The following is a 22,701-nucleotide window of genomic DNA, read 5'->3' as shown; positions in this document are numbered from 1 at the left end:
CCGCGAAGAGTAGTTGAACACTGCTTGAAGAAAAAAACGCTGAGAACACGAGATGGTTTCCTTAGGGCACAGATGATTCGCTTTCCTGAAGGAAATGAAATCTGAGCAAAGGTATACGATGCGTACGCATGCGTAGGGCGGTGCCAAGCGCTATTTGGCCAATAGGATTGGCGGGATGGTATAGGGCTTCAGACATTCGTCACACCGAGAGGTGTTCCCATACGGTGACGTTACCGCAGCATCGAAGTGACCTATGAAAGGGAACTAAAGCTAATGTCAGGGGGAAATCTATTACAAACCGGAAGCTAACGATATTCTGATAAAAGCCGAGGACTTCTTTCGTAACACTTTATTTCCGGTTTTTGCACAGTACCAAGTTGCAGAATTTGGAAACATATTTTTTTTTCGGTGACTGGCTTAAAAAAAAAACAGTGTTTCTTTTTTCGTGCATGCTCACAAAAAAATCGCGAGTCTTAAGATGTCAAAATCAATATCATTTCGGTTGCAAGTCAGCTCCATAATGGAGATAATGACCAAAACGGCTATAGAAGAAATATGCAAAATTGTTGACAGCGATTTTGCGTTTTTACGACAAGAACTGTCTCGGGTCATGGGTGAAAATACGTTTCTTAAAGACCAAATGCTCTGTCTCGGGAGCGAAAGGCATGAAGAAAGCACGCGCATCACAAAGGAAGAAGCGCGCGCTGGCTCAAAAATATATCGCTCTATTTGCGTTCAAACCGAAGATGGTAAACCTTTACTCAGTAGTTCTGTCTGAAGATGTTCGCCGCACATTTTTTCCATGTGCACTACTATGGGTGTAATGTAGCCTATATTCATATTTTACCGCCTACAGGAGCGCAGCCCTCCATCAAAGGGATATTTGGAAAGGAGTGGTGTTCCAGTTTGTGGGATCGGAGGAACGAGTCCAGAGAAGACGAGCTAGCGATCGATGTCGACCTGTACAGTGTGTCGCCTCATGAGGTCCCTTTAATTCCCTTTGAGTAGTTCACCCCAAAATAAAACTTGTGTTTTATAAGCTGTCCGTTTGCAAACTGAATCTATGAGTTTAAAAAAATTACCCAAAAGATTTGCATGCTCACAGTAAGAGGTGTAAAAATCAGACTGCATGCGTTATACACTGCATGTGTAAAGGAGTAAAAAATAGTTGTAAATGCAAGAATTGCAGTTGTGATTTAATGCCGACTTTAGGACCAATTTACAAAGTGTGCATTAAATAAGACTCTAGCAATAACCTATCAAAATTCATGTTTTTACTGCGACTATTTGTTACACTTTATTTTAATTGTTTCAGAGTAATTATACATTAAGAACTGAGTAATATTAATTAACTACATGTACTTATTTGGCTTAGTTACTTGCTTGTAATTATGCATCATTAATATAGTAACGTGTAACTAGGATACCTTAAAATAAAGTGTTACCCAGCTTTTTAAATGGTTCTATAAATTTTACATAAGGAATGACCATAAAAAAGGAGCTGTCCCACTGCACCATCTGCCCAATTTGAATTGTAGTTTTAAAGTCATTTTTTGGGTTGTGTTTAATTTGACAATGGGAGATAATACATAATGCATTGAATGTTGACACTTAAAAATTTAGTACTGTATTATTTTATTCTATATGGACCCATGAACTTAATGTGTGTGGCACATTTCATTAGCTTTGTCTAGATCAGCCGTTTCCAAACATGTCCTGGAGGCCCTCCACCACTGCACATTTTGGATGTCTCCTATATTGGAAACACCCAATTCATTCAGCATGTGACTCTCACAGTGCATTATGAGTATTCTCTAGCTTCAGATGTGTTCAGTGTAAATAAGAGTTTATGGGGCTCCAAAAATGTGGTTGAGAACCACAGCTCTACATCAGCGATTCCCAATCCTGCTCCTAAAGACCCCCCATCACTGCACGTTTTTTATGTTTTCTTGTCTAACACACATATTTGAGCATTTGGAGTCTTTAGTAATGAGCTGATTAATGAAATCAGATGTGATTGATTGGGCATCTGATTTGATTGATTTAGACTATCTAAAATGTGCAGTGTTGGGGGTTCCTCGGGACCAGGTCCAGGCAAATCACTGTTCTAGATAATTTTCAAGGTTGTTAAAGATGACTCTGGACTTGTAGAAGTTATTTCTACAAAGAAATAGAAAAATAAAATATCGCTTTCATTTTGCCTCATGTAGCACAAAGAACAAGAGCAATCCAACCTGGTCATAATCAAAGAAGAGTGTTTTGAGGTGGACACTTATCCCAGTTATACAGGTAATTGTTCACTTCTAGCAGATCTTTAATTAGTCTTTAATTAATACTTTAATTGTTTTGGATCATGCTTAAAAGAATGATTTGATTTTAACTATTTTAAATACTCCCGACAGGGAAAACACTGCTAGCTTCAAGAGGACAGCCAACATCTTCTGTATATGAGCCTCTGGCACACTTAAAAAGTTTTGATAGCCAATTTGAGTCTGGTGAATTTTCAGAGCTATCGGAAATACAAAACACATCCTCTGATTCATCAGACAAACACTTTAGAAAAGACTCTATTGATAATGCTGTCGACCAGTTAATAGCACCAATAGAGGATCCATTGGAATTTGATGGTCACTCTATACTCAACCAATTTTCAGTAGAGCACAATAGTGAGTTTTCCTCTGAGATTCAGGAGGATGAAGAAGCACAGGAAATACATGAGGATGCCGCAACCATGACAGAACATTGCCAAAAGAGAGTCAAGGTGCAGAAACCGCCAAACAACTTCATTTGCTACGACAGCAGGAAGGCGTTTCTTCGGCAAAACGCTGCCAAAAAGCGTCTCGGAAAACATGGATTTTCAAAGTTGAAACCAAGCGAAAAGTTCCGTTGTGAGGTCTGCGGGAGATGTTTCCATTCCAACACCAATCTCTCCATTCACTATTTGGTCCACACAGGGGAACGGCCCAATAAATGCAGTTTTTGTGGAAAAGGCTTCTCCCAGAAAGGAAATTTACAAGCTCATGAACGCATCCACAGAGGAGAAAGACCTTTTGGTTGTGCCACCTGCGGAAGGAGTTTCACCCAGAAAGTTAGCCTGCGTAATCACGAACGTATCCACAGAGGAGAACGACCCTTTACTTGTATAACCTGCGGAAAGGGTTTCACCCAGCAAGTCACCCTCAAACAGCACCTCGTTGTCCATGACAGAACGGCTAAACAACTCAGGAGGAAACCAAGGAAAAATCACCGTGATATAAATCATAGCTTTATGTAGCAAACGTTTTTTTGTTACTTCTAAATTTGAGATTGCAGTAGCTGTTTAAAGGGAAATACGAACAGTGGAAATGTGAGGTTGGAGCAACTTAAAAAGAATGTCTCTTTGTGTAATACTGTAGTAGATCGTAGCAAAAATATATAGTCTGGTATGGCTGTGTATTACTCAGTGATGTAGTTGTTGTCCCACTAACTAATTTGTTTCTTCTGTTAAACCAAAGGCACGGCCTTTAAGGTGGTCGTTTACATCTGGGGCCCGTTCTTCGTACCTTGCTTAATACATCTGAGATGATTTGAAAGATGCAAGATCTTCTAATGGTGATAACTGATCTCTGGCTTATTTGGTTTTTCAGATGAATCTGGGTTAAATTGTCTAAGATTACTGCGCGTTCTCGTGTTCCCAGAAAAGGGCAGATGTATCGATTCTCGAAACCACGATCAGCAATGCAGCGATTGGTTGGCGGCAATACAGTGTCAGATCTGCTTAAAAATATGCAATCTAATCTTGTTTACATGAAATAAACCTAATCCAGAGCAGGTTTAAGTTTAGGGATCTGTTGCTATGACAGAAACTCTGGGATGAGCTTCAAAGAACCAAGCAATCCAAGATCAAGAGATAACGTCAATAATCAAATCCAGCTAAATGGGTTAGCGACGTACGAAGAACAGACCCCGGGCTAAACTTTTAAGTATTTTGAAACAAGTCTCTTCTGCTGTCCAAGGCTGCATAAATTTGATGAAAACTACAGTAATATGTTGAAATATTATTATAATTAACAATATCTTTTTTTCTATGTCCATATATTAAATATTTTTATTTATTTCTGTAAAATCAAAGATGAATTTTCAGTCTTCAGTATCACATGATCCTTCTGAAATCATTCTAATATGCTACACTATGAACAATACTAAGAAAAAGTGTTTTTATAAAAATGTAACATTGACATTAACAGTAAAAACTTTTAAACTAAATGTTTCTTGAGCATTAAATCAAATTAGAATGATTTCTGAAGATTCATGTTACACTGAAGATTTGAGTATGATGCTGAAAATATAGCTTTGCATCACAAGAATAAAATAGAAAAGTTATTTTAAATTGTAACAATATTTCACAGTATAACTGTTTTTACTGTATTTTCTGTCAAATAAATGCAAACAAAAAAACAAAACAAAAAAAAACATTAACTTTATATTCCAAACTTTTGGATGGTTGTAGTCTTGAATATATCTGGATAGTACTTTTGATTATATATAGTGTAGAAACGAAACACCACCGGAGGTGAACACATCACTAATTAAAGGAATTTCCGTCAGTCTTAGTACACAATGTAACTACAGAAGAGTCAAGTTTTAAATAAGAAAAATATAAAAACTCTTTGGTCATTTTTGAGCGAGATGCTAACAGTCTAATCAGATTCAATCATCTATGCTAAGCTAAGCTAAAAGTGCTACAACCAGACCCAGAGATCAGCTCCGAATGGATTTGAAAACTCTAGGAGAGTTGGAAAATGAGTGTTTTCAAAAAAAAAATGTGGAGTGTTCAATAAAGGTTTTATGGTCTGTTTTTTAAAAACATGATCATATAGTATGTAAAGCAGGGCTCCTCAAATCTTGTCCTGGAGGGCCAATGCGCTGCAGAGTTTATCTCCAACCCTGATCAAACTTACCTACCTGTGATTTTCTAATGTTTCTGAAGACACTGATTAGTATGCTCAGGTGTGTTCGATGAGTGTTTACACTAAACTCTGCAGGAAAGTGGATCTCGTGGTCCAGTTTTAAGGATCCCTGGTGTAAAGTAACACTACTTGATCTTTACGGAAGCTGTAATTTCAGTAGTATGTAGTTTGTACAATGCTTCTAGAAGTTTGAGTTGTTCCAAGTTCAAAAGTCAGCTAGATTGCATGTGTAAACAAACAAAAAATACTATGTGTATTTTCAGCCAAGCTGAATAAAAAGTGCTTTGCATGATTTTACTCACTTTATGTCAAGTTTATTTAAGCATGTTTGTTTATCCCTCGGTTCAAATGAATATACACATCGAAATGGTCCTAAATGAAAGTGAACTCAATGCACACATGCCTCTGTATAACACTTTTCCAAATACTGTTGAGGGATTTACATTTCTGTGAACAAACATGGACATACTTGCCATTTTTAAGGGTTCATATTGCACAGTAATGTACACTCAGCTGTAACAGCAACTTTAATACAGATACTATTCAGTAATGGTTCACTTCAGTATGTATTAGTCTAAACGAAGCACTGGTGTGTATTGAAACCCTGCTTGTACGCATAGCTTTTACCACACTCTGAGCAGCTATATGGCTTTTCTCCGGTGTGGCTTCGGAGGTGTACGTTTAGAGAGCTCTTCTGAGCAAAGCTCTTTCCACACTCCATGCACGAGTATGGCCTCTCACCAGAATGAGTGCGCTGGTGTATTCGGAGGTACGTTTTTTGAGCAAATCTTTTACCACAAACTGTACAGACGAAAGGTTTTTCTCCGGAGTGCGTTCGCATGTGTGCTTTCAGGTAGGTCAGTTTGTTGAAGGTTCTTTGACAGAATACACACTCAAACCTTTTCTCTTCTGAAGTATTTGTGTGGTCGTGTGAACTATGAAAAGTTGGCTCTGTTGTGATGTCCCCTTGTGTAGAGATCGTTCCATCGAGAGCTTGTTCTTCAGCTGGTGTCTGGTGCACGTTCGATTGGACTTGGTCATCTGAAGGTACCGTGTATGTGATAAAATCTTCAGAGCTTTGGGAGACACATCTTTCATCACTGGTCATTGCAGGTCCTGCAATTCAACAAATGACACAAGAACATGTAAGGAATAATTGACGAAGGGCCGCTGAATTATTAGATTACTTCGCTTCACATCATTTTTTTATGCGAAATGATATGGAACTGTAATGCGGTCAAGAGAGCTGCCTGGAACTCTGTTCGCCGTGCATTTCCCAGAAAATAATTGCACACCTCAGAACATTTGTCAGCCAATCAGATTCAAGCATTCAACGGCCCCGTAGTATAAGTGAATATAATAAAGTAGTAAAAGCAACTGTTATAAAGTTCTCACTCCACAAACCTCTCGAACTGGAACTTTCATCTTCCTCAGGGTTATTTTTCCCAGAGCAGTCTTCAAATGTCTCCTCCTTGATCATGATCATATCTGGTTCTTCATCCAGCAAATCTACTGGCTGAAGGGCAGAAAGTAAAAGAGATAAGTAGTTAACTGTATTCTGACTTTGATTGATGTACATCAACATCAGGATGTGAGACCAACCTCTCCTATGATGACTGGAGAGTCCAGATGTGTGTCCTCCGGCTCATCAACATGTGATTCCTCGTGTCTCCAGAAGTTCATGCACCATTCCTTCCCAAAGACATTGTCAATTGCAGGGCGACGTCTGGCTTCTGTATTGGTTACGTCATAATGCAAGAATAATAATGCATTTTATTGACCTTGCATATTCATCACTTTTTGCATATACATCAACAATTCTGCCTGTAACTTTCTAGTAATCCTGCAGACTTTGAAACTTGAGCTTGTTCAGGAGTGTTTTATTCAGGGTTGGTGCTAAAAAAAAAAAAGTGGACCTTGAGGGCCATAGCTGAGATTGGATATTACAAAAGGCTTACAGTTGTTAGGTTTTTATGTTCAAGGTTATTATTCTCCTGTGAACCAGATTTTTTTTTTTTTAATTGTTCATGTCATTACATCATTAAGAGCTTAAGAAAAAAAAATTATATATATATATATATATATATATACATACATACGGTATATATATATATATATATATACGGTATATATATATATATATACTGTAGTCAACGTTTGAAGTTATTCTAAACTATGTTATAAAAGGTATAGCCTAACAAAATTCTTTGATATACCATTCTGCTTTATGTAATATGTGTATAATATCCATACACTGGTTTCCCGTTTATCTAGAATATAAACTGCATGTAATTTGCATATAAGTGAAGTGACATTCAGCCAAGTATGGTGACCCATACTCAGAATTTGTGCTCTGCATTTAACCCATCCGAAGTGCACACACACAGATCAGTGAACACACACACACACACTGTGAGCACACACCCAGAGCAGTGGGCAGCCATTTATGCTGCAGCGCCCGGGGAGCAGTTGGGGGTTCGATGCCTTGCTCAAGGGCACCTAAGTCGTGGTATTGAAGGTGGAGAGAGAACTGTACATGCACCCCCCCACCCACAATTCCTGCCGGCCCGGGACTCGAACTCACAACCTTTCGATTGGGAGTCCGACTCTCTAACCATTAGGCCACGACTTCCCATATTAGTGTGCTGTTGGGATAACATATTGAAAAAGTGTAATACTGTGAGTAATAATTGGTCGGATTTTTCAAAATAATATTTAATATTTCATAAGAACACTGATATATAATTTATTTTCCTATTCTGTTGTTTTGTTTCCCAAAATGTGAAATAAAAAATACTTTTAGTCCCGGTGTCCTCTACAGTGGATATGTATGATATGATGTCCTGTTTCATAAGAGGAAGTCATATTTTGATTTGAAACCCCATTACATTTTCCTGACAAACAATTTTAAAATAAATCAGATTTAAATAACAATTAACAAAATATTAGCATGTTTCCATGAATGTGCTTTTTTACAGGACATCCTGTAGGACATTAAAACTGGGACATGCGAGGTCTTATTAGAGATATTCACTAAAATATAATGTCCTCTACATAGACAAAAACTCCATAGCTGGTCCCAGCTCAGGATGTGAAGAAAAAACTAAAATGTAATAGTTGCGCCTTCTAAGAAGCAGAGGTGTTTTTGTGAACTGAGGGAATGAACAAAACATCTTCTTGATGAACGAACTGAATTAACTCGTTTGTAAACTTGTTGATTTGCTGACACAAGGACAGGTAGAAGAAGAGAAAAAAAGTTTGTTCAGTTTTTAATAAATATGTATATAATGTAATAGCCTAAATAAGACTGTATCGGTTATGAAGGACTCGGTGTGTTTTCCAGCGAATCGGTGAATGAGTGAATGATTCCTTGACTCGCTCATAGTCATCAACAGACAGTCACTGTCACCACCTAACGTTACTGATGTAGCCTAAAGAAAGTCTCTGGATTCATTTATTTTGGTTAATGAGTCAAAAAGATTCCGTTCATTAAGATGAACTACTATTTACTGCAGAAATAGTCCCCCTGGAGTAAGGTTAAAGCTTTATTCAAAGGCACAATGATGAGGACCGCCCACTGCGGGCTTTAAACCTACAGCATAAATCAAAACACAGATTCATTTATCGTGCATAATAGGTAAATCACCTGTAAATCCCGGATGACTGATCGGAGCTCGTGTCCCGTTCATCTTTCCAGCGCTTTTCCGTGCAGACTGAACTTCATTCTCCAGAAAATGACATTTCTTTTTCAGAGATTCATTTTCGTTTGTACAGCGTGAAATCTCTAACCGCAGCAACAAAGAATTCTCCTCGAAAAGTTTGCTTATTTCATCAACAGCTGTTTTCGCGAGCATTTCCATTATGGATGTTAGCTGCGTCTGAAAATCACCAGTATTCATGATGTCCGTTGTTTACGGGACCATTTATCAGTGCTGTGTGTTTTAAATAAACACCCGTCCTTCGATCTGTCAATGTAGAGAAGCTTTTATATTCTCAACATGCAATGGCACTGTATTCAGTATATTTCTTAGAATAGAATCATAGCATATCTAGCATTTTGGACAATAGGATCATGGGATGAATTACCGTATACCACCGTATAGAGAGCTCGCATGAATTAGACTTTCTGATTGGTCGTATCCAAAATGGTTCTGGCCTATAGTAGCCTACCTTGTCAACTGTTCCTAGGGAAGGTCTGTTCATTTGTGCGAGTGTTCCAAATGGAATTTTACACACACACAAAAAAAATTCCATGTCAAATAGTGATTGTTGTTGTATAACGCTTAAGTGCTTTCTATGGTGTTCTGTTGCTCTCTGGCCCAAGTCAAACAAGCCCACCTTATCTCTCTTTGATATCTGACAAGAGTCTGTATGGCTCTTTCACCCAATTTATTTATCATCGGTCAGGCAAGTTTTAGTAAATATCACACTTCTCCTCAACAAGCACTAGTGATCTATGTAAAATAGGTAAGCATAGCTGTTACCATGTTCAGGTACGAGGTACAGAAAAAGTTGAAATTCACACAACTAAGGGAAAACTCACCAGGTTTCATAACTGGCTGGATCCGTGTGCAAAACATCTTCAATAGGTTTGTTTTTCGGGTTGTATCTGTATATATAATTGTACTTGTTCATTTAAAAGAACAGTTAAGACTTCCATTTTTACCAGTAGGTAACTGCAATTACAGAACTGTTTTGATTGCCTACAGTAAACAATACAAAAAATCTGATTTAATCTACTTGTAGCTATTGTATAAAGTAGTACCACAACATCATAGCATCACTGTAATCATATTATTCCTTCATAAAAAAAAAACACATTAGTTGATACATTTTTTTTAATGTTGCATGAATGACTTGAAAGTAATAAAATATTTATAGTATAAACATTCCAGCAACATTCAAATATAACAGTACAAGTGATAAAGTAAAAAAAGAAGGTATCACAATGTGAAAAATTGCCACTTCATGGGATACTCCACCCCAAAATGAAAATGTAAAAACTTTGTTTGTCTTCGGAACACAATTTAAGATATTTTGGATGAAAACCGGGAGGCTTGTGACTGTCCCATAGACTGCCAGGTAATACTGTCAAGGTCCAGAAAAGTATGAAAGACATCGTCAGAATAGTTCATCTGCCATCTGATGATGTCTTCCATACTTTTCTGGACCGTTACAATGTAATTTACTTGGCAGTTAATGGGACAGTCACTAGCCTCCCGGTTTTCATCAAAAATATCTTAAAATTGTGTAATGAAGACAAACAAACCTTTTACGGGTTTGGAACAACATGGGGGTAAGTAATAAATGACAACATTTTCATTTTGGGGTTGAGTTTCACTTTAAGTAGTAACTCATCATAATAGCAGTAGAAGTAGTATTCAGAGCAGGTTCAGGATGAAGACAATTCTGAAACACAAGAAAAAAAATATTATTGTCAGCTCTTACAGAACACCTCTTATAACTCATTACATGTTTACATTTAAGTGTTTAAATCACATACTTTTAATAACAAAAGACAAGTTTGACAAATTTTATAAATATTTTTTTCAACTTCATAAAACCGCTCACACTTACTTAACTTGTTGTTTTCCACTCGAATTCTGAAAGCCTCTGCATGAACGTAGCAACACGGGTATTAAAGTTCTGGGGTTTCCTTTGGACAGCTGAACCCGTCCTTCGGCTTGTACCTGATTTTGAGGTACATTTAGTCCCCTCAGGATTAATCCTTACGAAGAACCTAAAGAACAGTAGATACATTTTTAAACAAAACAAATTATGCAAGGCCTACAACTATGTCAGTCACCAAAACACAGTTAAAAGGGGTTATAAGTAGGGCTGGTATGGTACACGGATGTCATGGTTTGGTATGTACCTCAGTTCGGGGGTCACTGTTCGATACGATTTCAGTACAACAACAAAAAAAATAAACAAAACATCCAGACAGTACTACAGACAGTAGTACAAATGAAAAAAATATTCCACCTAGATGTGAAAATACTAAATATTATTACATTGTTAAATATATATAATCCGCAGTACATACATACATACATACATACAAGGAATAAATTCTTGAAATATATTTAAATTTAGTTTACAGATAAACAAGGGGGAAAAAACATTGTGACACGAAACATAGACTATATATGCTGAGTTTCAGTTCATTTTTGTGATAGGGTTCATTGGTTCACAGGAAGGAAACTCAAATGGCAGAAAGCAACATCCTATTTGTTTTCTTTATTTTACAAAAGCACAATGTTTTGTTTTCATTGTGAGTGTACACAAATAAAAGCAGACCTTTATACAGTGATGCATTATTAATAAGACAATAAGAGTTTAAAGTTGATTCTGCTGGTATAAGGAAACGGTTAAAGTGATCGCACGGCACACACACACACAAACAAACCACACCAGTTCCAGCATTGCTAACTTCACAGCGCAGTTATTACTTTATCAAAATAAAATACAGTGAACCAAAGATCAGTGCACCCAACCCCCCTCTATGTCACAGTTGGACTGAAGTACAATGCCTATAATTTACATAATAAATAATAGTTTAGCATTCAGATTCGTTACATCGCAAATATGGAAATATTACTGAATATTTTGAATACATGTATCGTTCCACCCTTAGTTATAAGAGGGTTGCTATCTTATACAAGTTACAGGACACCCTTAACAGAGAGCCATAACCTTGTTTTCCTAATCCTAATAAAAAAGTAGAGAAGGCGATTTCAGAGAGGCTAGCAATAGTTGTCTAGCTTTGAAAGCATAAGATCCCACCCCCCCTTCATAATCACTCTCCAAAGCCATACCTCCACCAAAACACATGAATGCACACAGGCAGGCCAGAAGCTAACCAGCGATGTGAGAGATGGCGATGGTGGAGTGTTGGATGATTATATATGTATATGTATTTTATATATATATTAGGGCTGGTAATAAAACACGTTAATTAGATTAATTGTGGAGAAAAATAACCCGTTATCGGTCTGATGGTGATGATCCGCTTCAAGTCGAACAAGCCTAATGATTCAATGAACTATTCATAAAGAACCATTTTCTTTACTCCTAAATGAATCAGCCATTTGAATGAATCAAATGAATGAATAAAGGACTCAATGACTTAATCATTAAGACATTTATCACCACCTTTCATAGTCATAATAATACAATTAAGAAAATAAATTATTAAAGTTATAGTTCACCAAACCAAAAATGACAATTCTGTCATCATTTACTCACATGATCCAAAAGAGAAGCTATATGTAATAAATCTTATCAAAGAAAGTATTACTTTCTGAAACCTTCTTTTTGTAATCTCTGTTTGATGCTTTACACAATGACTTTAAATGATCTTTTGGGAGTAATTTCTCCAAATTTGATGTGCGATTAATTTGATTAATTAATCACGACATCATGTAATTAATTATATAAAAAAAATTAATCGCTTACCAGTCCTAATATATACAGTCATGGCCAAAGGTTTTGAGAATTACATAAATATTAGTTTTCAAAAAGTTTGCTGCTAAACTGCTTTTAGATTTTTGTTTCAGTTGTTTCTGTGATGTACTGAAATATAATTACAAGCACTTCATATGTTTCAAAGGCTTTTATCTACAATTACATGACATTTATGCAAGAGTCAGTATTTGCAGTGTTGGCCCTTCTTTTTCAGGACCTCTGCAATTCGACTGGGCATGTTCTCAATCAACTTCTGGGCCAAATCCTGACTGATAGCAACCCATTCTTTCATAATCACTTCTTGGAGTTTGTCAGAATTAGTGGGTTTTTGTTTGTCCACCCGCCTCTTGAGGATTGACCACAAGTTCTCAATGGGATTAAGATCTGGGGAGTTTCCAGGCCATGGATCAAAAATTTCAACATTCTGGTCCCCGAGCCACTTAGTTATCATTTTGCCTTATGGCACGGTGCTCCATCGTGCTGGAAAATGCATTGTTCTTCACCAAACTGTTGTTGGATTGTTGGAAGAAGTTGCTGTTGGAGGATGTTTTGGTACCATTCTTTATTCATGGCTGTGTTTTTGGGCAGAATTGTCAGCGAGCCCACTCCCTTGGATGAGAAGCAACCCCACACATGAATGGTGTCAGGATGCTTTACTGTTGGCATGACACAGAACTGATGGTCACCTTTTCTTCTCCGGACAAGCCTTTTTCCAGATGCCCCAGACAATCGGAAAGGGGCTTCATCGGAGAATATGACTTTGCCCCAGTCCTCAGCAGTCCATTCACTATACTTTCGGCAGAAGATCAATCTGTCCCTGATGTTTTTTTTTGGAGAGAAGTGGCTTCTTTGCTGCCCTTCTTGACACCAGGCCATCTTCCAAAAGTCTTCGCCTCACTGTGCGTGCAGATGCGCTCACACCTGCCTGCTGCCATTCGCAGCTGAATCATCTTTAGGAGACGATCTTGGCGCTTGCTGGACATTCTTGGACGCCCTGAAGCCTTCTTTACAAGAATTGAACCTCTTTCCTTGAAGTTCTTGATGATCCTATAAATTGTTGATTTAGGTGCAATCTTAGTAGCCACAATATCCTTGCCTGTGAAGCCATTTTTATGCAATGCAATGATGGCTGCACGCGTTTCTTTGCAGGTCACCATGGTTAACAATGAAAGAACAATGATTTCAAGCATCACCGTCCTTTTAACATGTCAAGTCTGCCATTCTAACCCAATCAGCCTGACATAATGATCTCCAGCCTTGTGCTCGTCAACATTTTCACCTGAGTTAACAAGACGATTACTGAAATGATCTCAGCAGGTCCTTTAATGACAGCAATGAAATGCAGTGGAAAGGTTTTTTTGGGATTAAGTTAATTTTCATGGCAAAAAAGGACTATGCAATTCATCTGATCACTCTTCATAACATTCTGGAGTATATGCAAATGTATGTGTATATATATATATATATATATATATATATATATATATATATATATATATATATATATATATATATATATATATATATATATATATATACGTATATATATATATACACACACACACACACACTCCTGCTGTCAGATTACTTAATGTCTCATTTATTGGTAAAAAAATTTAATAACCTTCAGTACAAAGCACATATTATTACAATAACTTATTTCTTGCTCGTTCTGCAATACTGTAATAGAATGCACTGATGGCGTATTAATGTCTACGAGAACGGTGCATGGAAATATGCAAATACATACATTGACAGGCAGGCTGGAGAGCCTATTGTAGTCCTCAGACCGAGGGATGTGATTAGATGAACATTTTATGGTCCTACGCCTTCCACGTATGATATAAATGCATTTAGACCACTTTACATAGAGATTGTTTTTAGGATGTGAAGGGACTTTCAACCAGCATAAACAAAAAATCTTTTTGAGCCAAATCCCCTAACCTGCATAAAAGAGATTCTGGTAAATGTATAATTTATCAACAAACCAATAAGCTCAACTGTTAGTTACAGTGTTTAATTAATCACCATAAAATTGCAGGTCGGATGTCAACACTCACCTTTGAATGAACTCCAGGGTGGTGCTGGCTGACTCCTCGTACTCTATGTTAAAAACGTAGAAGCACCCAAAGAAAACCGACAATGCCGCTGCAAAGTCCAGCTGGTCGTCTATAGAGTGTGTTACTCTGCCCTCAATACTGACAAACCACTTGGACGAAGTCAGCAATGTCTCACCTGAAATATGAAAAATGACTATAAATTAATGTCCAAGTAAAAAAAACTACCATTTGTAGTGTAGCATTGTCTTACCAAGCATGATGAGCCGGGGCGTAGCCGGTAAGCTCATTTCATTTTCGATGGACGTCTTGGTAGAGTTTTCCTTAAAAGCAGAACATAAAAACATTTGAACACTCAAGCTCTGTCAAAACCCATTCAAAACTTAAGTAGAACTTTAACATTTGATAGTTACTGACATCTGCTAAGATGAACACAGCGTTGTCCTTTTCCTTAAAGTATTTCATCATTAACAGGATGGCTGACATAGCAATCTTGTTATTATCTGTTGCATTGACATCGTCGATCTCACTTAGCATGCTCTGGATCTCTCCGTTCCACTTCAGTCTCTGTCTGCTGAAGTAGTTCAGTATTCTCTTGGATTTATCAAAAAGAGTTTCGTTAAAGCGGCTTCTGATGTCAATCCCAGTCAGGATTTTGAAGTGCCTGCAGAGACCTCTTTCGGTGAACAGGAATGGCCAATGCCCCTCAATCTCACTGATGGTAGGAGGTGGGCATGAATTGATCATGTGACGCTGGTAAACATACGTCTGCTGCATTAAGTCATCTACATTGGGCAACTCGGCAGCTTTTGGGCCTGCAGACTGAAAAATCTCTGCCACAACCTTCCTTTTCATTTCAAGAGATTCTGCCGTCTCTCCTTCTGGGATGGAAGATGGCTGCCAATTAATGCATCCGTAACTGTCCACCTTACATCTGACTTTTGTCCTCATGAAGTTATCCTGTTCTTCAGCTCTTTTCATTGATGGTCTTCTAGGTCGACGAATCCTGTGTTCCATAACATCTCTATTCACATGTTCTACCCTAGTTTTTAGTTGTCTTTGTAAGCAACTGAAGCCATTTCCTAGTTGTTCTCCTTCCTCAGAAATGTCTCCGAAAGTCAGGGGATATGTAGACACAATGTTTCGTGCCACTTCCCCACAAGCGGCTAAGTTTGGGTTTGGACAGTGGGCCTGCATGGCTGCCACCACAATCCTAACAAACTCCCTTCTCGGTCCTGGTCGAGCCCTCTCTCCAGTGGACGTGGCCTGGGCGAGAGCTGTTGGCATGCGGTTCCAGGGAACCTGGAAACTTCTGAGCCAGTTGGACTTGATGAATGAATGAATGAAGGGCTGTTCAGGAAGAGACTCGTTTGGTGATAACGGAGTAAGCGTCGTCTCATTAGGTGTTCCATCCACTTGACCGATGGATTCTTGGGGGATCATTAAAAGAGATAAAGAGAAACTGAAATATGTTGATGTGCCAACAAGGTACCTTCTTCAGGGGCCTCAACCATCATTTATCAGTAAATCTTTGCATTACTGCACTAAGACTCATTGCTTTAATGAAATACTAAACACGTTTATAGCACCACCTAAAGAAGTTGTTTTTATGTGCATGTGTGGTTTTGGTAGTTCCTACATTTTTCCATGAATTTAGAATACATTTTTGTAGTTATTGACGAATCCTGATTTTGTTCATGAAAATGTTTGTACATAAACGTCACACACAAATGTCTGCATACATAGAGCCATTGTTTTAATTGCTCTGAATTCTAAATAAATTTGTTTAGCCTAAATACATTTCTTGAACATCAGTCTGTAAATAGACCATCTCTACAAGCTTTGGAGAGAAAACAGATGTGGCCTTTGAAAACTTGTGAAAGAGAAAGATCTTGTAATTTCATGCAATGTCACAAAATGTTAGGCAGCATGGTATGTCTCAGTCAGTGTAAGTGAAACCATGTTTTGAAATGCAAATATTCAAGCACATCATTTCTAATTCAATCAGAGCTGTTTTTTCTGTCACAAAAGCAATTAGGGTTTTGAATGAATAATCAGTTAAGGTGATGAGTAAACTTAGAGCAATTTATTATTTCAGCAATAAATGCAGAAATGGAACAATTAGAAAACAGGAGACAAAATTTGCATATACCTGTAAAAAAAAATGTATATATATTTTTACTGATCCAACTCAAAACTTAATTTAAAACAAAGGATTCATCAAATTTGAGAACATAATAGATTTATTGTCACATCTGCTATGTATAACAAAAAAAAAACATATACAAGGGGCTGTGTTTACACTGTTAACTGTAAATTTACAAAATTAAAAAACAAGATTTAAATTTTAATACTTTCATATGATGAAAGTAGTAATAATATTCTCAAACAAATTCAAATGAAGGGTTGCAAAAAAAGTTAATTTGTAAACTTTCCAGGATTTTTTGGAATAATCCAGGGATTTTTGGAAACTTCACGAAACAATTTCACCCCTTTGCAACCCTTATGAACACTACTTTGTACTTCCACTCCAGTGAACATGACCCATTTTAGTTTTAGTCCAAAATTCTACACATTTAGGCCTCGTTTACACCTGACCTTAAGATGCATCTTTGTTTATACGATCACAAGTGGACAACTAATACAGATGCAAATGGGCTCTGAAACATTTTAAGCATTTTCCACTTTCCACCATTTCTAGAGGTAGCTGAAAATGCATTTAACCAAACTGGTTAAATAGCATAGGCTAATGTTGTCGAATACGTTTGAAAAGCCACGAAAGACAGGTCTCCTTTTACATTCATAAGCAAAAGGTGTGAACTTATTAAACAATATTGGATCAAAAGATCACATGCATCCGCCCACAGACTCTCCCCTGAAATCAAGAAAGTTGTCGGAAGTGGACAAAAGAGACAGATTAAAACAGCCTGCTTGTGATCTGATCGACCAAAACATCTTGATACCAGGTGTGAACAGGGTCTAACGGACCTCATTTGCAATACATTTTTTAGAGTCAAATATTTGTAAATGGTGGAAAAGGGGGGGTTTGAAAAGTGGGAATTAATTACAGGGGGCCCAGAGCTATTGGGGGACCCACAATATTCACGCACAAGGACCCCCCTGCATGTTGCAGGTACTGTAAAAAATAAAAAGTACTGTACAACGATCCCAAAAAACCTAGCAGCATTACTAGGTGGAAATTATAGTAATAGAGAATTTCTTAGCTATTACAATAGCCTACCATGTTTGAGGTACAGTGCAATATGAGGTTCCATTTGTGCCAAAATTATGTTGACATGCTGTCTGTCTATGCTATGTGTCGTCTCAACTTACTCCTGTCACCTTTCCTTGTCATTTGACTGTGTCGTCTTGCGTGTCAATGCTGCATGTGTCATGACTATGCGTCGTTTCCCTCTGTCGTTACTATGTGTCGTCTTCCATGTCGTTGCTATGCGTCGTTTCCCTCTGTCGTCTTCCATGTCATTGCTATGCGTCGTTTCCCTCTGTCGTTACTATGTGTAAGGTGTACATTTTAGGACATCCTCAGACCTCAGTCTAAATGAAAAGGCGTCATGCCTCAGACTAAAAGGCTTCAGTCATCGAACAAAATGGCATCGCGCCTCGGACTGAAAAGCCTCAGGTCTCAGGAAAAACAATGTCAGGTGTCAGGTCTCATACAATTAGGCATCAGACGAAACGGACTCAGGTGGAGTATCGCGTTGCCCCGCCCCATGTGACGTCACACGCACACCGTTCAGAGGAAGTGGTGTATAATGGTTGATTGATGGCAAAAGGAGGTAAGCAGTGTATGATATATTTTAACAGTTTTATTCAAATGTTAAACTAATTAAGTTACATAGGGAAGAGAACATGCATTTCGTGAGTCATGTATGCACATTTAAAAAGTTAGTTAGCCATATTATAACCAGCGAGCTTTTATTTTGGCAAAGTAGTAAAATTACCGTCTGAGGATGTCCTAAAATGTACACCGTACTCATAGTAACGACAGAGGGAAACGGTGCATAGCAACGACATGGAAGACGACACATAGTAACGACAGAGGGAAACGACGCATATCATAGACATGGAAGACGACACATAGTAACGACAGAGGGAAACGACGCATAGTCATGACACATGCAGCATTGACACGCAAGACGACACAGTCAAATGACAAGGAAAGGTGACAGGAGTAAGTTGAGACGACACATAGCATAGACAGACAGCATGTCGACATAATTTTGGCACAAATGGAACCTGATAGTGCAAAGGCTTTAAAAAAGTGGAAAAGTGAGTTTTCTGTTACGGAGAAGTTCATTAAGCCGATCCCTTATCATCTTCCAGTCATGGGGTGTAGAGTTGGGAAATTTCCAGCGAACTATTTCTTCTATTGCTTTCCGCAAGTTGTTAGGTAGTGCATTTTTTCCTCGGGAGCCATCAAAGTTAACAGCACCTGACCATTCCCTGTAAACTTCCTGTGGTACTGGTCTTTTAAACAGAAGCACAGCAAAGCGTTCTGGCCTTGGTCTCCCATCTTTCCCAGCTGATTCTAGATAAGAGTTTTTTACTCTTTCTTCAAGGAAACTGGATTTAAACACGTCAGGCTGAATCACCCCCTGATGACTAGAACGGTGAACACAAGGCTGGGAAACCTGAGGTTTTTGGAGATTCTGGCAGATTCAAATCAAACGGAGACGTCGCTGAAGTACACTGGGATGATGTACTGGATGGAGCAGACATTAAAAACATAGATGTTTGATCAGATGTTGAATTCACATTTTGTGGGCTGTGAGTTTGGTCTGTCTGTGATGCTGAACCCGCTGAAAGAGCGTGATCAGGATTCATTTTCTTGAATGATTGCTGGTACAAAGTACAGGCCGTAGAAGATGAAGAGGCTGTGGACACATCTCCTGAAACAGCATTCAGCTTATGTTGTTCTAAATACAAACGATCAAATTAATGGTCAGAAACGTCTTCCAAATTCACCTAAAATGGATTTTAAGAAAATTAAAAATTTTAGATTCAGTAGCTACATTTACATGCATACAAGGCTAGATCTACATTAATCTGGATATATTTGAAAACGGTGTTTTTTTTTTATAATGCTCTCTGTCCACACTAGCATTTTCAAGTTTTTTCCTAAAGTTTCTCATGCACACTGAAACGCTCAAGAAAAAAAACATTTAATTCGCTTTACTGGCCATTTGCTTTAAAGCTGCAAAAAAGCTTATTGAGACGATACAGACGGAACAGACATGACCTGACCAAGTGTCGAGGTGTCCTTGAGCAAGACACCTAACCCCAGCTGCTCCCGACGAGCTGGATGGCGCCTTGAATGGCAGACACCGCAGTCGGTGTGTGAATGAGTGTGTGAATGGGTGAATGTGAGGCAACTTGTAAAGCGCTTTGGATGGCCATGTGGTCTGTTGAAAGCGCTATATAAATGCAGTCCATTTACCATTTACCAAGTACACATCTTGACATTAGAATATACAACATGCACACATGATGTGGTTTTGGACCCAGTTGACTCCTTTATTTAGCACTGACCACTTATGATTGAACACCCATGGTGCATATTAATGCCAGGTGTAAATGGGGTGAAAATTGGCCATTTGAACATTTAAACAGTGCTCTAACGACATTGGACACCCCCATTATCACCTCAGAGACAATGACATACCATCCCCCAATTATGTGACAAAGACAATAGATATGCATCCACAAGAATTACCTGTAAATCCACTCTAAACCCATTAACTGAAGTTGAAGGAAGGTTGGTTGACCAAATGCGCCTGTAAGAGTTGGTTTCAAAAACAAAAAGACTGTCCGGACACTATTGTTGTTTGAAGCCACCCTGGAGAAAAATGTTTTCAAAGGCCACACCTGTAGGTCAAACTCTCTCAATTCAGTGTCCACGTGGGCCAATTGTGCAAAAGTGGTAATGAATGGAGACAACCCAATTCTTTAAAGTGGGTATCAAAGTGAAGTGCATGACAAGACAACACCATTTAGTGTGCAACACGTTTGTTTCTTACCTCTTTGTTTTAATGTTTTTACAAGTTTCCGACACTGTATTGGCTCCAGAAAGTCCTGAAGATCAGACACCTCCACTAGGGAGAGGTCCTCTGTCTTCTCCACACCCACCACTAATGAAAGATGACTGACCACATTCTGAAGTTTGTTTAAGTCCAACTCTGGGAGAATTTTTTTGATTTCCTCTTGGACTGCGCCTGTAGGGGGTTGGAAGGATCCCATGATGAGGGTAAATTTCAACAATAAGGACTAAGCTTAAACCAAATTTAATTTAAAATAAACATGTTTACAAATAATTACGGTTACATTTAAACGATAATTTTGGATTACATTTTTTCCAGTTGCATCTGTTATTTCCCATGTGTTATAGACATCACCTGCCACTTGCAGATTTAGTAAATTTTTGATGATTTATTACTGACAATTTATCATCGTTGATGGTTTATTACATGTTGATATGATTTTTAGCTACTGTAAAGAATGTTGCACTATTGATTAACATATTTAAATCCATTCTGCACATTTCCAAAAAAAAAAAAAAAAAAGTGTTATCTTTTCACAACTTTTGCAGTCTACAACAGTAGGGTTTCATGATAGTACAGTAATTTACTAATCATTAGCCATTTACATGCTAATTAATCACGTAAAATGCACATAACATATACAGTGTATGTGTATTTGATCACACTTCTGATGAGGTGATGACCAATTGATAAACAAAGTTCTCTCTCTGCATACCTTTCACACTTTGATTATCTTGGTCTTCCTCATTTATTTCTGAAGAGCAGTCGTCAAATGCCTCCTCCTTGATCATGATCATGTCCGGTTCTTCTTCCAGCAAGTTTACTGGCTAAAAAGATTGAAAATAAAAACAGAAATGGTCATTCTGACATTGTTTTTGTACTCAGTGTACATAAAACAGCTTTATGTGGAACCAACCTCTCCTATGATGAAGGAAGAGTCCAGATGTGTGTCCTCCGGCTCACTGACATGTGACTCCTCGTGTCTCCAGAGGTTCATGCACCATTCCTTCCCAAAGACATTGTCAATTGCGGGACGATGTCCAGTGTCTGTTGAACATGTGGACATTAGGTGCGTAATTTATTATAGAGTCAGAGGCACAACGTGTCTGCTTGGATCTCCAACTTTAAAATATCAGTCCTTTACCTTTTTGTTTTTGCATTTAACATCAGTTTATCTACACTTGTCAATTTGTGCATGTGAAGACTTGAATATGAACGTTAACGCACCTGTAAGTCCCGGATGACTGAATCGAGTGTCTGTCCCGTTCATCATCCCAGCGCTTTTCCGAGCAGACTGAAGTTTATTCTCCAGAAAATGACATTTCTTTTTCAGAGATTCGTTTTCGCTTGTAAACCGTGTGATCTCTAACCGCAGGAAAGACGCGTTCTCCTCGAAAAGTTTGCTTATTTCCACAACAGCCGTTTTCGCTAACGTTTCCATTATGGATGTTAGCTGCGTCTGAAAACCGGCGGTATTCGTGATGTCCATCTTTAACGGGACACTTTAAAGATGTAAATACTCGCCCTCTGACCCGGCAGCTCTATTAATCTCCTAATATAGATGTTTATTTCTACCTCAAACAAACAATGGCGTGGCGATGCCTTTGGTGTTTATGTAGATGGAAACAAAGCATGGCGTTTGGTAGAAAAGAATCATGGGATGTATTACCGTAAACCACCGCGTAGAGGTTTCTTGTCGATAGTTCACCCGGAATGTCGTTATCTCAGTTTACTTGACCAATGTTTGACTGCTCCTAAACAAAACCCTTTTAAACCGGCATGAAATGGATGAGATTGTGACGGTTGATGTTTGTTCACTGGATTGTAGCACCACACTGATGGGCCTCTATCAAACAACCAATGATTGGATCCACTGCTGTCGGATCCACTGCTGTCTATTCTACTTTATATTGACCAACTGCAAGCTCATACTGTATGATAAAGAATTGGGTAACATTTTACCTTAGGTGTCCTTATTACACATATTATACGCACTTACTATTATAATAACAGCATGCAAATAACCCTAAGCCAAACCCTAAACATATATAAGTACATGTAGTTAAATAAAATAAAAGTATAATTGCACTGTAACAAGGGCACATTTGTTAACAAGAACTGTAATATATTGGACAAGAGTTGAAGTGCGCTGTTTAGTTATCCAGTCTC

The 22,701-nt window shown here is 38.1% G+C and overlaps 2 protein-coding genes across 2 annotated transcripts; one reads left to right on the top strand and one right to left on the bottom strand.

Annotated features, from left to right (window-relative positions):
- The first annotated feature begins 358 nt into the window (after positions 1-358).
- On the top strand, positions 359-4,846 carry LOC132151455 (zinc finger and SCAN domain-containing protein 12). Its single transcript, XM_059559553.1, has 4 exons — positions 359-749; positions 857-984; positions 2,211-2,289; positions 2,403-4,846. Exons 1-4 carry the CDS (start codon positions 479-481, stop codon positions 3,272-3,274), a joined length of 1,350 nt encoding a protein of 449 aa, XP_059415536.1. The 5' UTR covers positions 359-478; the 3' UTR covers positions 3,275-4,846.
- Positions 4,847-9,769: 4,923 nt separating this feature from the next.
- On the bottom strand, positions 9,770-22,218 carry zgc:113210 (uncharacterized protein LOC541387 homolog). Its single transcript, XM_059559544.1, has 9 exons — positions 21,760-22,218; positions 21,449-21,579; positions 21,248-21,359; positions 20,512-20,706; positions 14,891-15,903; positions 14,727-14,796; positions 14,477-14,651; positions 10,527-10,689; positions 9,770-10,358 (listed from the first exon to the last, which is right to left on the bottom strand). Exons 1-8 carry the CDS (start codon positions 22,019-22,021, stop codon positions 10,527-10,529), a joined length of 2,121 nt encoding a protein of 706 aa, XP_059415527.1. The 5' UTR covers positions 22,022-22,218; the 3' UTR covers positions 9,770-10,358.
- Between the last annotated feature and the right edge of the window lie 483 nt (positions 22,219-22,701).

This window comes from Carassius carassius, chromosome 1 (assembly GCF_963082965.1).
Source record: "Carassius carassius chromosome 1, fCarCar2.1, whole genome shotgun sequence".
In the NCBI taxonomy this organism is placed as follows: domain Eukaryota; kingdom Metazoa; phylum Chordata; class Actinopteri; order Cypriniformes; family Cyprinidae; genus Carassius; species Carassius carassius.
This window is presented reverse-complemented; position numbering and strand designations above follow the sequence as displayed.